General features: G+C 48.0%; 1 protein-coding gene across 2 annotated transcripts in view; it reads left to right on the top strand.

The window, feature by feature from the left end:
* The first annotated feature begins 4,065 nt into the window (after positions 1-4,065).
* LOC144506920 (formin-like) overlaps positions 4,066-11,196 on the top strand; it is a 285,230-nt gene continuing 278,099 nt past the window's right edge. For both annotated transcript variants that reach the window (XM_078233301.1, XM_078233299.1), the window contains exon 1: positions 4,066-6,066. In XM_078233301.1, the coding sequence (XP_078089427.1) occupies positions 4,122-6,066 (1,945 nt within the window). In that variant the 5' untranslated portion in view covers positions 4,066-4,121. The remainder of the gene's footprint in view (positions 6,067-11,196) is intronic.

Genomic DNA, 11,196 nt, shown 5'->3' with positions numbered 1-11,196 from the left:
CCACTGAAGTGGTGGAGGCTACCTCGTTGAATATATTTAAATCATGGATAGATGGATTCCTGATCGGTAAGGGAATTAGGGGTTATAGGGATCAGGCGGGTAAGTGGAACTGATCCACTTCAGATCAGCCATGATCTTATTGAATGGCGGGGCAGGCTCGAGGGACTAGATGGCCTGCTCCTTCTCCTATTTCTTATGTTCTTATGTTCTTATGAATTTGCTTTATCAAATGGGCACTTGGGATTTATTTTCACGCATCTAGCAACAAAGGGCACTGTAGCAGAGGTTGCACCATTTCTAATTATACTTAAAATCTCTGCCAATGCTCTCAATTTAGATAAAATACTTTTTATTTTGTGTGTAACTCTTCCCACCTGTCAGAACCCAAGCAGTGAGTTAAAATTGAATGGGGGACTTTCCCCACTATTATTCTTTGCACTGATTTGGCTGACTGCAATTTTATATTAGCGATGGACATCCGAGCCAAGCTAGCAGGGCCCTCTTCATATATGCAATTCGCCTTGCCTGGAGCCATCCCTGCCCAGTCTGCTATTTTAATCCATTGATGAGATGAAGAGTTGGTTGTTCCCCACCACCTGAGAGCAGCAAGGGCCAGAACAGAGTCACTGAGGGATCCTGTGTGTGCACAGCCCTGTTTGCTTCGGGTCAATGCAAAAACCTAATTTTAAGATATTTCTGCCGATGCACAATTACGTTTAAATGCTAGACTGTTGGGGTTAACTAACTTTGCTAAGTTGACCAATTGTAGCTAACTTGACTACATGTAGAATCAGAAGGCATGATGGGTTAGCTAAAAATTAACTGCATTCCTGAAGGGTACACAATACAGGCAAGCAACAGTGTCCCATAGCAGCAGCTGCAAGGATTATTTTTCTCGACAGAGACAGCATGTGAAAAACACTTCCAATAATGGGATAAGGATTAAAATATATTTTGGTTTTAGGATGTTCAGTTCAGTTCAGTTTCAGTTCAGTTCTTAGATTTACTTTTCAAAAAAGAAAACCATTTTAAAACTCGTACCAGTGCTGAACTCTCACCTTTTCAAACGAATGGAAGGAGCCAACAGTCACCATGGTGTGTTTTTAAAACATATTTTAACTCAGATGTGCACATAAGGAGAGATCGGGCACTTCATTGCAATAGACAGGATTGGAGCACATTGCCACATGGCTGTGTGAGGTGATGATAGTGTGTGTGAAAATAGGAAAGTGAATGTTTGCCAGGACTGACATCCTATAACTTCTCATCTAAGAAAAATTCAAAGTTCAATGTGTTCCATACGTTTCGATGGTTAGGAGAATAGACAGGCATTTCTGTGGCTACAGACATGAATCCAAGTTGGTGTGTAGCCTCCCCTGGTTCATGGGGATTGGTTTAGCTCGGCTGGCTGGATGGCTGGTTCGTGATGCAGAGTGATACCAACAGTATGGGTTCTGTTCCCGTACCGTCTGGGATTAACATAGATAGGTAGTTAATGGCCAGCGTAGACATGATGGGCCAAAGGGCCCCTTGCTGTGCTGTAAGACTCGCTGACTGGCTGAGGTCATTCATGAAGGCCCCGCCTTCTCAACCTTGCCCCTCGCCTAAGGCTTGGTGAACCTCAGGTTAAGTCATCAACAGTCAGCTCTCCCCCTCAAAGGGAAAGTTTATTTATTAGTCACAAGTAGGCTTATATTAACACTGCAATGAAGTTACTGTGAAAATCCCCTAGTCGCCACACTCTGGCGCCTGTTCGGGTACACTGAGGGAGAATTTAGCATGGCCAATGCACCTAACCATTTTCGGACTGTAGGAGGAAACCGGAGCACCCGGAAGAAACCCAGGCAGACACAGGGAGAACGTGCAAACTCCACACAGACCCGAGCTGGGAATTGAACCCGGGTCCCTGGCGCTGTGAGGCAGCAGTGCTAACCACTGTGCCACCGTGCCACCCCTGGAGAATAGCCTCTGGTCATTTGGGCTGAATGGCCGCCACCTGAGCTGTACCAATTCCATGATCCTGCGACCGTACCTCAGGAGAATGGGAGTTATTGATCCTCTGATGCATAACGATGCAGAAAGTTTTAATTTGACAATTATTGCGATGTTACCTTTGCTACTTTTGCAGCTGTGGTTATTTTATAGTTCAACTGAATTTGATAGTGAGCTGCATTTGGCTTTCTGCCAACTCCGAGAATCAGAGCCAAGTGTGAATTAACAAAGATCGTGGGGGCGATTCTCCCAAATGAGTTCTGCCACCTTCACAATCGCAGGCCAGCCCTCGACCCCCGCATCGCCGGCCCTCCGACCCCCGCCTCGCCGGCCCTCCGACCCCCGCATCGCCGGCCCTCCGACCCCTGCCTCGCCGGCCCTCCGACCCCCACATCGCCGGCCCTCCGACCCCCGCCTCGCCGGCCCTCCGACCCCCGCATCGCCGGCCCTCCGACCCCTGCCTCGCCGGCCCTCCGACCCCCGCCTCGCCGGCCCTCCGACCCCCGCCTCGCCGGCCCTCCGACCCCCGCATCGCTGGCCCTCCGACCCCCGCCTCGCCGGCCCTCCGACCCCCGCCTCGCCGGCCCTCCGACCCCTGCCTCGCCGGCCCTCCGACCCCCGCCTCGCCGGCCCTCCGACCCCCGCATCGCTGGCCCTCCGACCCCCGCCTCGCCGGCCCTCCGACCCCCACCTCGCCGGCCCTCCGACCCCCGCCTCGCCGGCCCTCCGACCCCCGCATCGCCGGCCCTCCGACCCCTGCCTCGCCGGCCCTCCGACCCCCACATCGCCGGCCCTCCGACCCCCGCATCGCCGGCCCCCGACCCCCCCACAGCTTGATTGCTGGTCCCCCCAAGCATGCCTGGGCCCAGCCTCGACCCCCCCCCACCGTCCCGCACCCCAATCTCTCACCCCCCCCCCCCCCCACAACTGGCAACTCCCCTCCACCCCCGCAGCACCGATCGCCTCTGGCAGGCCGACACCTCCCCACCCACCCACCCCAATGGACAGCCCCAATCGCTGGCCTCCCTCCTTCCCCCCCCCACGGATCCCGACTGCAGAGTGGCAGCGGGATCCACACCCCCCACCGATCTCCCCATCAGGCCCCACCCCCATCAGGCCCTGCCCCTATCAGGCCCCACCTCCTTGGTACTGTCCCATGCCTGGTGGGCAGTGCCAAGGTGCCCCCTAGGCATTGGCACTTTGACTCTTGGGAAGTGCCAGAGGGCACAGGGTGGCACTGTCAAGGTGTCAATGTCCAGGGTGCATTCCCCTAGTGCCTGGCACTCTGGGGGCCTCATTTGGCACCACCCCCCCCCCTCCCCCTTCACTCCAGCAAGTTGGGCTGCCAGCTCCCCGCAAGCGTGGAGCTATAGTAATCACCGCTGGAGTGAAACACTCCTGGCAGGATGGGGGAGAGGCTGGTGGGCCCGGGGACTTCAGTCCCGGGTCCTCTAATTATATTTAAAATATATTTAAATCAATCCCTGCATATAAAGAACAAACAAACAAAGAACAAAGAAAATTACAGCACAGGAACAGGCCCTTTGGCCCTCCAAGCCTGCACCGACCGTGCTGCCCGACTGAACTAAAACCCCCTATCCTTCTGGGGACCATATCCCTCTATTCCCATCCTATTCATGTATTTGTCAAGGAGCCCCTTAAAAGTCACTATCGTATCTGCTTCCACCACCTCCCCCGGCAGTGAGTTCCAGGCACCCAACGCTCTCTGTGTAAAAAATCTGAAATGTAATGAAACTCCGTGCCTGTTGCCAGTGCAGAACTGACCGCTCCGGAAATCCGGCGCCGGGAGACGCGCTCGGCGCAGGACACCCAGCGCAAATCGCGCTAATCCAGCCTGTTTTACATCTCCGAGATGGGAGGATCTCCTCTCGTGCCCCCAAAAATAAAGAGAAATGATATTCCAGTCCTGTAACATTTTGCCAGCATTGAGACATAATGGTGATTACGGCAATAAAAATATCCTATTAAATTCTTCTTTTACAGATGACAACGCAGTGAAGATGAAAATCAGGTTTCCGATGGAGCCTAATTATTGGATGTGTTGTTTTAATGGGACTTCTCAAACTCTGATCACTTTAATTGTGTAAATAGCTGATGCATTGGACAGAATGGAAGACACTCACACAAACCAGCAGTTGCACAAACCTATCAAAGAATTCTGCTTCATCAATGTCTACTGCCTCGGAGGCGAAGCCAGATGGATTCCCTACAAGTGCAGCACTTTGTTCAATAGCTCCGTAAACTGCTTTCCAGAGAGCAAACGAGCAAAGGAGGAGCCAGGCAGTGCGAAACAGAGAGGCTTGTGCTCTGACAACACTGCTTATATTCAGAAGCAAACTGCTACAACCAACGCTGTTAAGGAACTGCGCACGACGCCCTTATGGCCAGCTGAAAAACAATCAATACTTGCTGAAGCATCAAGCACAAGGCAGGCTTACAGCCTAGCTTTGAAGATGGGAAATCAAGATGGAAAATTTGAAGACACTCAGGAGACAGAAAATAAGCACAGTGAACGGGAAGAAGATTGCAGTGACCTGCAGCATTCAGTGTCAATGACTTCTGACTGCAAGAAACCTGATGCCAAGAAGAAAAAGCTGAAAAAGCTTGGCAGAAGAAGAGAAAACACTGAGGAGCCTTCATGCAAAACTGTCAAAAATAAGTCTCTTGTGGAATCGGAACGTTCCACTGTGAGAGCAAAAGAAGTATCACTGCCGAGAAGTGAAGTTTGCATCAAAACCACTGTGGGTGCATCTCTGAATCCAGTTAATTACAGTAAAAGCAAAAATCTCCAGCCAGCCACGATGGGTATTGACTTACTGTCAGGAACAAAAAGGGCCAAGTCGGAGCTAGCAAGGGACAATTTGGATTTTCAGGATGACACCAGAGCAGTTGGACGAGGTACCGATGTTTGCAACTTTATGTCAGAGCGCGACGATGTACTTCTTACTGAAGATTTAGTGACCGGTAGCAACAGTCTGTTGGATGATCTGCAGGACACCATAAAACTCCTGGGAGGACAGCAGGATAGTTGCTCGCAAATGAACCAGACAACTCAGAACTTACCTGACAAGGCCAGCATGTGCTTGACAAATCCAACGTCAGAGAATAACAACCATCGCTGCAGAGATGAATTAACTCAGGAGAACGGAGCAGCCAGGGTGGTTGTCAAAATACAGGACGCAGGCATGGTCGTGCGAAAAGTTGTGCCGGCTATTCCGAAGCCAGAAGAAGACAAAAATGGCGCCCCTTTTGCGGATGCGTCAGTGAAATGTTACAGCGCGGGACAAAATATTTCTACAGTGGTGGCTGCAATGCAGAGTGAAACTGTGACCATTTGCGATGTTGTCACACTACCTGTGACAGAGTGGGAAGGTGAGAGCTCGATGACGTGTGGAAGAGAGCTGGACGGCAGCAGAAGGGTCGGTGAACCGGCCGAGGGAGAAGTACAAACGAGTGCAGATTCCCAGACGCTCAGTAAGTATGTCAACAAGCACCTGATAAATGTCGTTGAGACTGACCAATTTCATGAAGCAGGTGAATGGCACAGAGTGGAAAAGGGCAAGTCGCGTGTGAGTGGAACCAATCGGACTTGTGACAATAAAAGCTCATTAAGGGATGACACGCTACAAGTGAAAGAGAAAACGTTTCAAAAGCCCCTTGAATCTGCTGATGGCATTTCCCTGGGGGAGAATTTGAACCAAACCGTTTCTCCATCTTTATTAACAGGATGTAGTAATATTTTTAACAATCTGTGTGCTGCTAACAATACGCATCATGTGTCGCCCGTTGCATCCCCTTTGACCTCAGGATTATCTAGCCCTCAACTCCATCACAGGATTCTCCCGCTGTCTGTATTAGAAATGGAACAGAAAACCGTACAAGAGGACAGTTTAAAGCTACATACATCCTGCTCCCCACCTGCAGGAATAGAAGTGGGACAAAATTTGACAGAAGGAAATCATTTGCGACAAAATCTCAGTGACACAAATGGAAAATTTCAGGAGCAGGACTACAGGGAACAAGATGCATTATGTGACTATCTGTCATTGCAAGGTTGGTTAAAAACAGTTTTTTAAAATTCATGTAATTGCTTCATTTTCACTGGCTTAAAATAATTATATTTATTTTCGTATGATCTTTAGTTTTAGAATTTCACAGTAACTTCATTGCAGTGTTAATGTCAGCCTACTTGTGACACTGAGAAATAAACTTTAAACTAAAACTTTAAACTTAACTACAGAAAATCAAGTCTGACAGATACATTTTTTGAGGAAAAGAGGTTCTGGTCATGTTGTTACAATTCCATGTAATTACATAATCGCCACTGACAATCTATAGATTGAGAGGTCACACGACACCAGGTTACTGTCCCACAGGTTTGTTTGAAATCACAAGCTTTCGGAGCTCTGCTCCTTCGTCAGGTGAAGTCAACAAAGGAGCAGCGCTCTGAAAGCTTGTAATTTTCAAATAAACCTGTTGGACTATAACATGGTGTCGTCTGACCTCCCATCTTGTCCACCCCAGTCCAACACCGGCATCTCCACATCATGGCCATAATCTGTAGATTGCACAACTTATAGATGGATCCATTAAAATGTAATGTACCTGATACTTAAATGTTTGAGAGCATTCAGTACAGATTTCCACATTCCTCTGTTAATTTCTCTGGGGTTTGAGGAACAAAAGCTTCAAGGTGGAAGGGCTATCGCGCTCAGTTTCCAGTGGGCTTTGAGTTGACAACCACCAAGGTTATGATGTGATCGATAGAACCATGAGGAGGACTTCACCAGCTGGATTTTCATGACTCAAAGCTGTTGTGGGAAATGATCTGAATGTCTGGGGAGATACCGGCACCCTGATACAGCTGGAGTGGAACTGGAATCTGCTGGGATCTTCATGATAGGGCCTTGACTGGAGGCTTCTAAGATTGACACCTTCTATCCTAAATTTCTTTGGGTCATCTCTTTCACAAAGCTGCTCGATCATAAGCAGAGTTGCATCTTTTGGGATTGGACTGCCTCCACATACCTGGCTTAAATTCTTGATCACTCTGTGCCAACCCTCTGTCCTTCTCCCGCTTACTGTGGAAATGTTCAACATTCACCCATATTGTAGTATTAGTTAAAATTAATGATGCTGTCTTCCATTGAATCCCTACGGTGCAGAAGGAGGCCATTCAGCCCATCAAGTCTGCACCGACTCTCTGAAAGGGTATTTTACCCAGGCCCACCCCGCCGCCCTATACCTGTAACCCCACACATTTACCATGGCTAACCCATCTAACCAACACATCTTTAGATACCAAGGGGCAATTTAGCATGGCGGATCCACCGAACCTACACATCACAGTGGTGAGCATTGCTGCTTCACAGCTCCAGAGACCCAGGTTCAATTCTGGCCTCGGGTCACTGTCTGTGCGGAGTTTGGATGTTCTCCCCCCCCCCCCCCCCCCCCCCCCCCCCCCATGTCTGCGTGGGTTTCCTCCGGATACTCCAATTTCCTTGCACAGTCCAAAGATGTGTGGGTTAGGCGCATTGGCCCTGCTAAATTGCCCTTTAGTGTCAGGGGGCCGAGAGGGTAAATACGTGGGAATGGGGATAAGGCCTGGGTGGGATTGTTGTCGGTGCAGACTCAATGGGTCAAATGGTGTCCTTCTGAACTGTAGGGATTCCGTAATTCTATCTTGGGACTTCAAGCGGCAATTTAGCATGGCCAATTCATCTAATCTGCACTTCTTTCGACTGTGGGAGGGAACTGGAGCACCCGGAGGAAACCCACGCAGACACGGGGAATCCAATCACCCAAGGCTGAAATTGAACCCAGGTCTCTGTTGCTTTGAGGCAGCAGTGCGAACCACTGCGCCGCCGTGCCATTGACTCTGGAAACTTCAGTGGAGTCAGAAAAGAAGTTCACCTTCAAGGGCAGAGGGTCCAAAGCTTTTTGGTCCTTTCTGTCTTCTTGTAGTTGCATTACTCTGAGAATGTGCTGTGTACAGCACACTGCAGCAACCCTTGAGAATGTTGGCATCAACGAGTGCGCATGATTGAGTGGGATGAATGTCTTGTGATGAGTTCTTGCATCTCATACATTTTTGCAATGAGAAAACTCCACACACCAAAACAAAGCTCTCTTTGATAGTTATGGGTTGGAGAAAAGAGGAAACGCCTGTGCTTTGACTCTATTTGTATTGAGACATTGGCTGGTACAACACCATCTTTACTACTGCCATTATTTTCCCTGAAATAACATTTCCATTGGATCAAATAATTATTTTCTCATCTCGATCCTTTTAAAGATAGCTTTTTAAATTACTTAACAAGACTCAGCATCCAGTTTTGAGTATAGATATATATTTTAAAAATATTTAATTGGAATGACTTCACAGAAGTACTCTGACGGAGTACAGATATGTAGTTCACAAACATGTGATTCAAGCATGAGCATCCACGTGTGGCAAATTGGGATCAAAAAAAACTTGTAGATTAGTACCTCATGCTGATGACTTATTAACTGGTTCATGTTTGGAGGGAACGTGAAGAGGTCCATCAGAGGTTAAATATTAGCTTTGGTGGGATAATTTACTTCTGGGTATTCATAATATTTTAAATTTTACAACATTTTTTTCTGTTGTCGGTTTGTCAATTCTGTGGCCCTATCTCGGTCCTCTGGGGTACGAATTCCACACAACGGTTGATGCATTTTTATAGAACATAGAAAAGCTACAGCACAAACAGGCCCTTCGGCCCACAAGTTGCACCGAACATGTCCCTACCGACTAGGCTTACCTATAACCCTCTATCTTACTAACTTCCATGAACTTATCCAAAAGTCTCTTCAAAGACCCTATCGAATCTGCCTCCACCACCACCGGCAGCCGATCCCATGCACCCCCCACCCTCTGAGTGAAAAGCTTACCCCTAACATCTCCTCTGTACCTATTCCCCAGCACCCTAAACCTGTGACCTCTTGTGGCAACCATTTCAGCCCTGGGTAAAAGCCTCTGAGAATCCACTCTATCAAAACCCCTCAACATCTTATACACCTCTCATCCTTCGCCTCTCCAAGGAGAAAAGACCTAGCTCTCTCAACCTATCCTCATAAGGCATGCCACCTAATCCAGGCAACATCCTTGTAAATCTCCTCTGCACCCGTTCTATGGCTTCCACATCCTTTCTGTAATGAGGCGACCAGAACTGGGCACAGTACTCCAGGTGGGGTCTGACCAGGGTCCTATACAGCTGCAGCATTATCTCCCGATTTCTAAACTCAATTCCTCTATTGGTGAAGGCCAGTATTCCATACACCTTCTTAACCACAGCCTCCACCTGCGACGCTGCTTTGAGCGTCCTATGAACCCGGACCCCAAGATCCTTTTGATCTTCCACACTGCCAAGCGTCTTACCCTTAATATTATATTCTTTCACCCTATTCGACCTGCCAAAATGAACCACCGCACAGTTATCTGGGTTGAAGTCCATCTGCCACTTCTCCGCCCAGTCTTGTATCTTATCTAAGTCTCGTTGCAACTGCTGACATCCCTCTACACTATCCACAACCCCACCAACCTTTGTGTCATCAGCAAACTTGCCAACCCATCCTTCCACTTCCTCATCCAGGTCATTTATAAAAATCACAAAGAGCAAGGGTCCCAGAACAGATCCCTGGGGCACCCCACTGGTGACCGACCTCCACTCTGAAAAAGACCCATCTACAACCACTCTTTGCCTTCTGTGGGCAAGCCAGTTCTGAATCCACAAGGCAATGTCCCCTTGTATCCCATGCCCCTTCACTTTCTCCATAAGCCTTGCCTGGGACACCTTATCAAACGCCTTGCTGAAATCCATATAAACTACATCTACCGCTCTGCCCTCATCTAGGTGTCTAGTTACATCTTCAATAAATTCAATTAGGCTCGTAAGGCATGATCTGCCTTGGACAGCTGGCTATTTCTGATCATACTATTCCTCTCCAGATGTTCATAAATCCTGCCTCTCAGGATCTTCTCCACCAACTTACCAACCACTGAGGTTAGACTCACTGGTCTATAATTTCCCGGGCTATCTCTTCTCCCTTTCTTGAATAACGGAACCACATCCGCAATCCTCCAATCCTCCGGAACCTCTCCCGCCTCCATTGATGACGCAAAGATCATCGCCAGAGGCTCAGCAATCTCTTCCCTCGCCTCCCACAGTAACCTGGGGTACATCCCATCCGGTCCCGGCGATTTATCTAACTTGATGCTTTTCAAAAGCTCCAACACATCCTCTTTCCTAATGTCCACATGCTCAATCTTCTCAGTCCACTTCAAGTCTGCACTGCAACTACCAAGATCCTTTTCCACTGTGAATACTGAAGCAAAGTATTCATTGAGTACCTCTGCCATTTCTACCAGTTCTATATAGACTTTCCCACCGTCACATTTGATAGGTCCTACTCCTTCACATCTTATCCTCTTGCTCTTAACATACTTGTAGAATGCCTTGGGGTTTTCCTTTATCCTGTCTGCCAAGGCCTTCTCATGACCCCTTCTTGCTCTTCTAATTTCCCTCTTAAGTTCCTTCCTACTAGTCGTATACTCTTCTAGATTTCTAACGTTACCGAGCTCCCTGAACCTTTTGTAGGCTTTTCTTTTCTTCTTGACTAAATTCGCTACAGCTTTCGTGCACCATGGTTCCTGTGACTTACCATAACTCCCCTGTCTCATTGGAACATTGCTGTGTAGAGCTCCAGACAAATTTTCCTTGAAAATTTGCCACATTTCTTCTGTACATTTCCCTGAGAAAACCTCCTTCCAATTTATGCCTCTAGTTTCCTGCCTAATAACCTCATAATTGCCCTTACTCCAAATAAACACTTTCCTAGCTTGACTGATCCTATCTCTCTCCAATGCTGATGTACAGGAGATAGAATTATGATCACTATCCCCAAAATGCCCTCCCACTGAGAGATCTGACACCTGTTGAAGTTATGTTGAAGTTTATGTTGAAGTTCCTTGAAGATTTTGGGCATCTGAGCTTGGAAACACATTGCTTCAATGTTTTGCTAATTTAAATAATTAAGAGATTAAGAATGGTAAGACTGTAGAACAGTGGGTGGATCTTTGAGTTGATTTATTATTGTCACATGTATTGGGATAGTGAAAAGTATTGTTTCTTGTGCTATACAGACAAAACATACCGTTCA

Source organism: Mustelus asterias, chromosome 18, assembly GCF_964213995.1.
Source record: "Mustelus asterias chromosome 18, sMusAst1.hap1.1, whole genome shotgun sequence".
Taxonomy (NCBI): Eukaryota; Metazoa; Chordata; class Chondrichthyes; order Carcharhiniformes; family Triakidae; genus Mustelus; species Mustelus asterias.
This window is presented reverse-complemented; position numbering and strand designations above follow the sequence as displayed.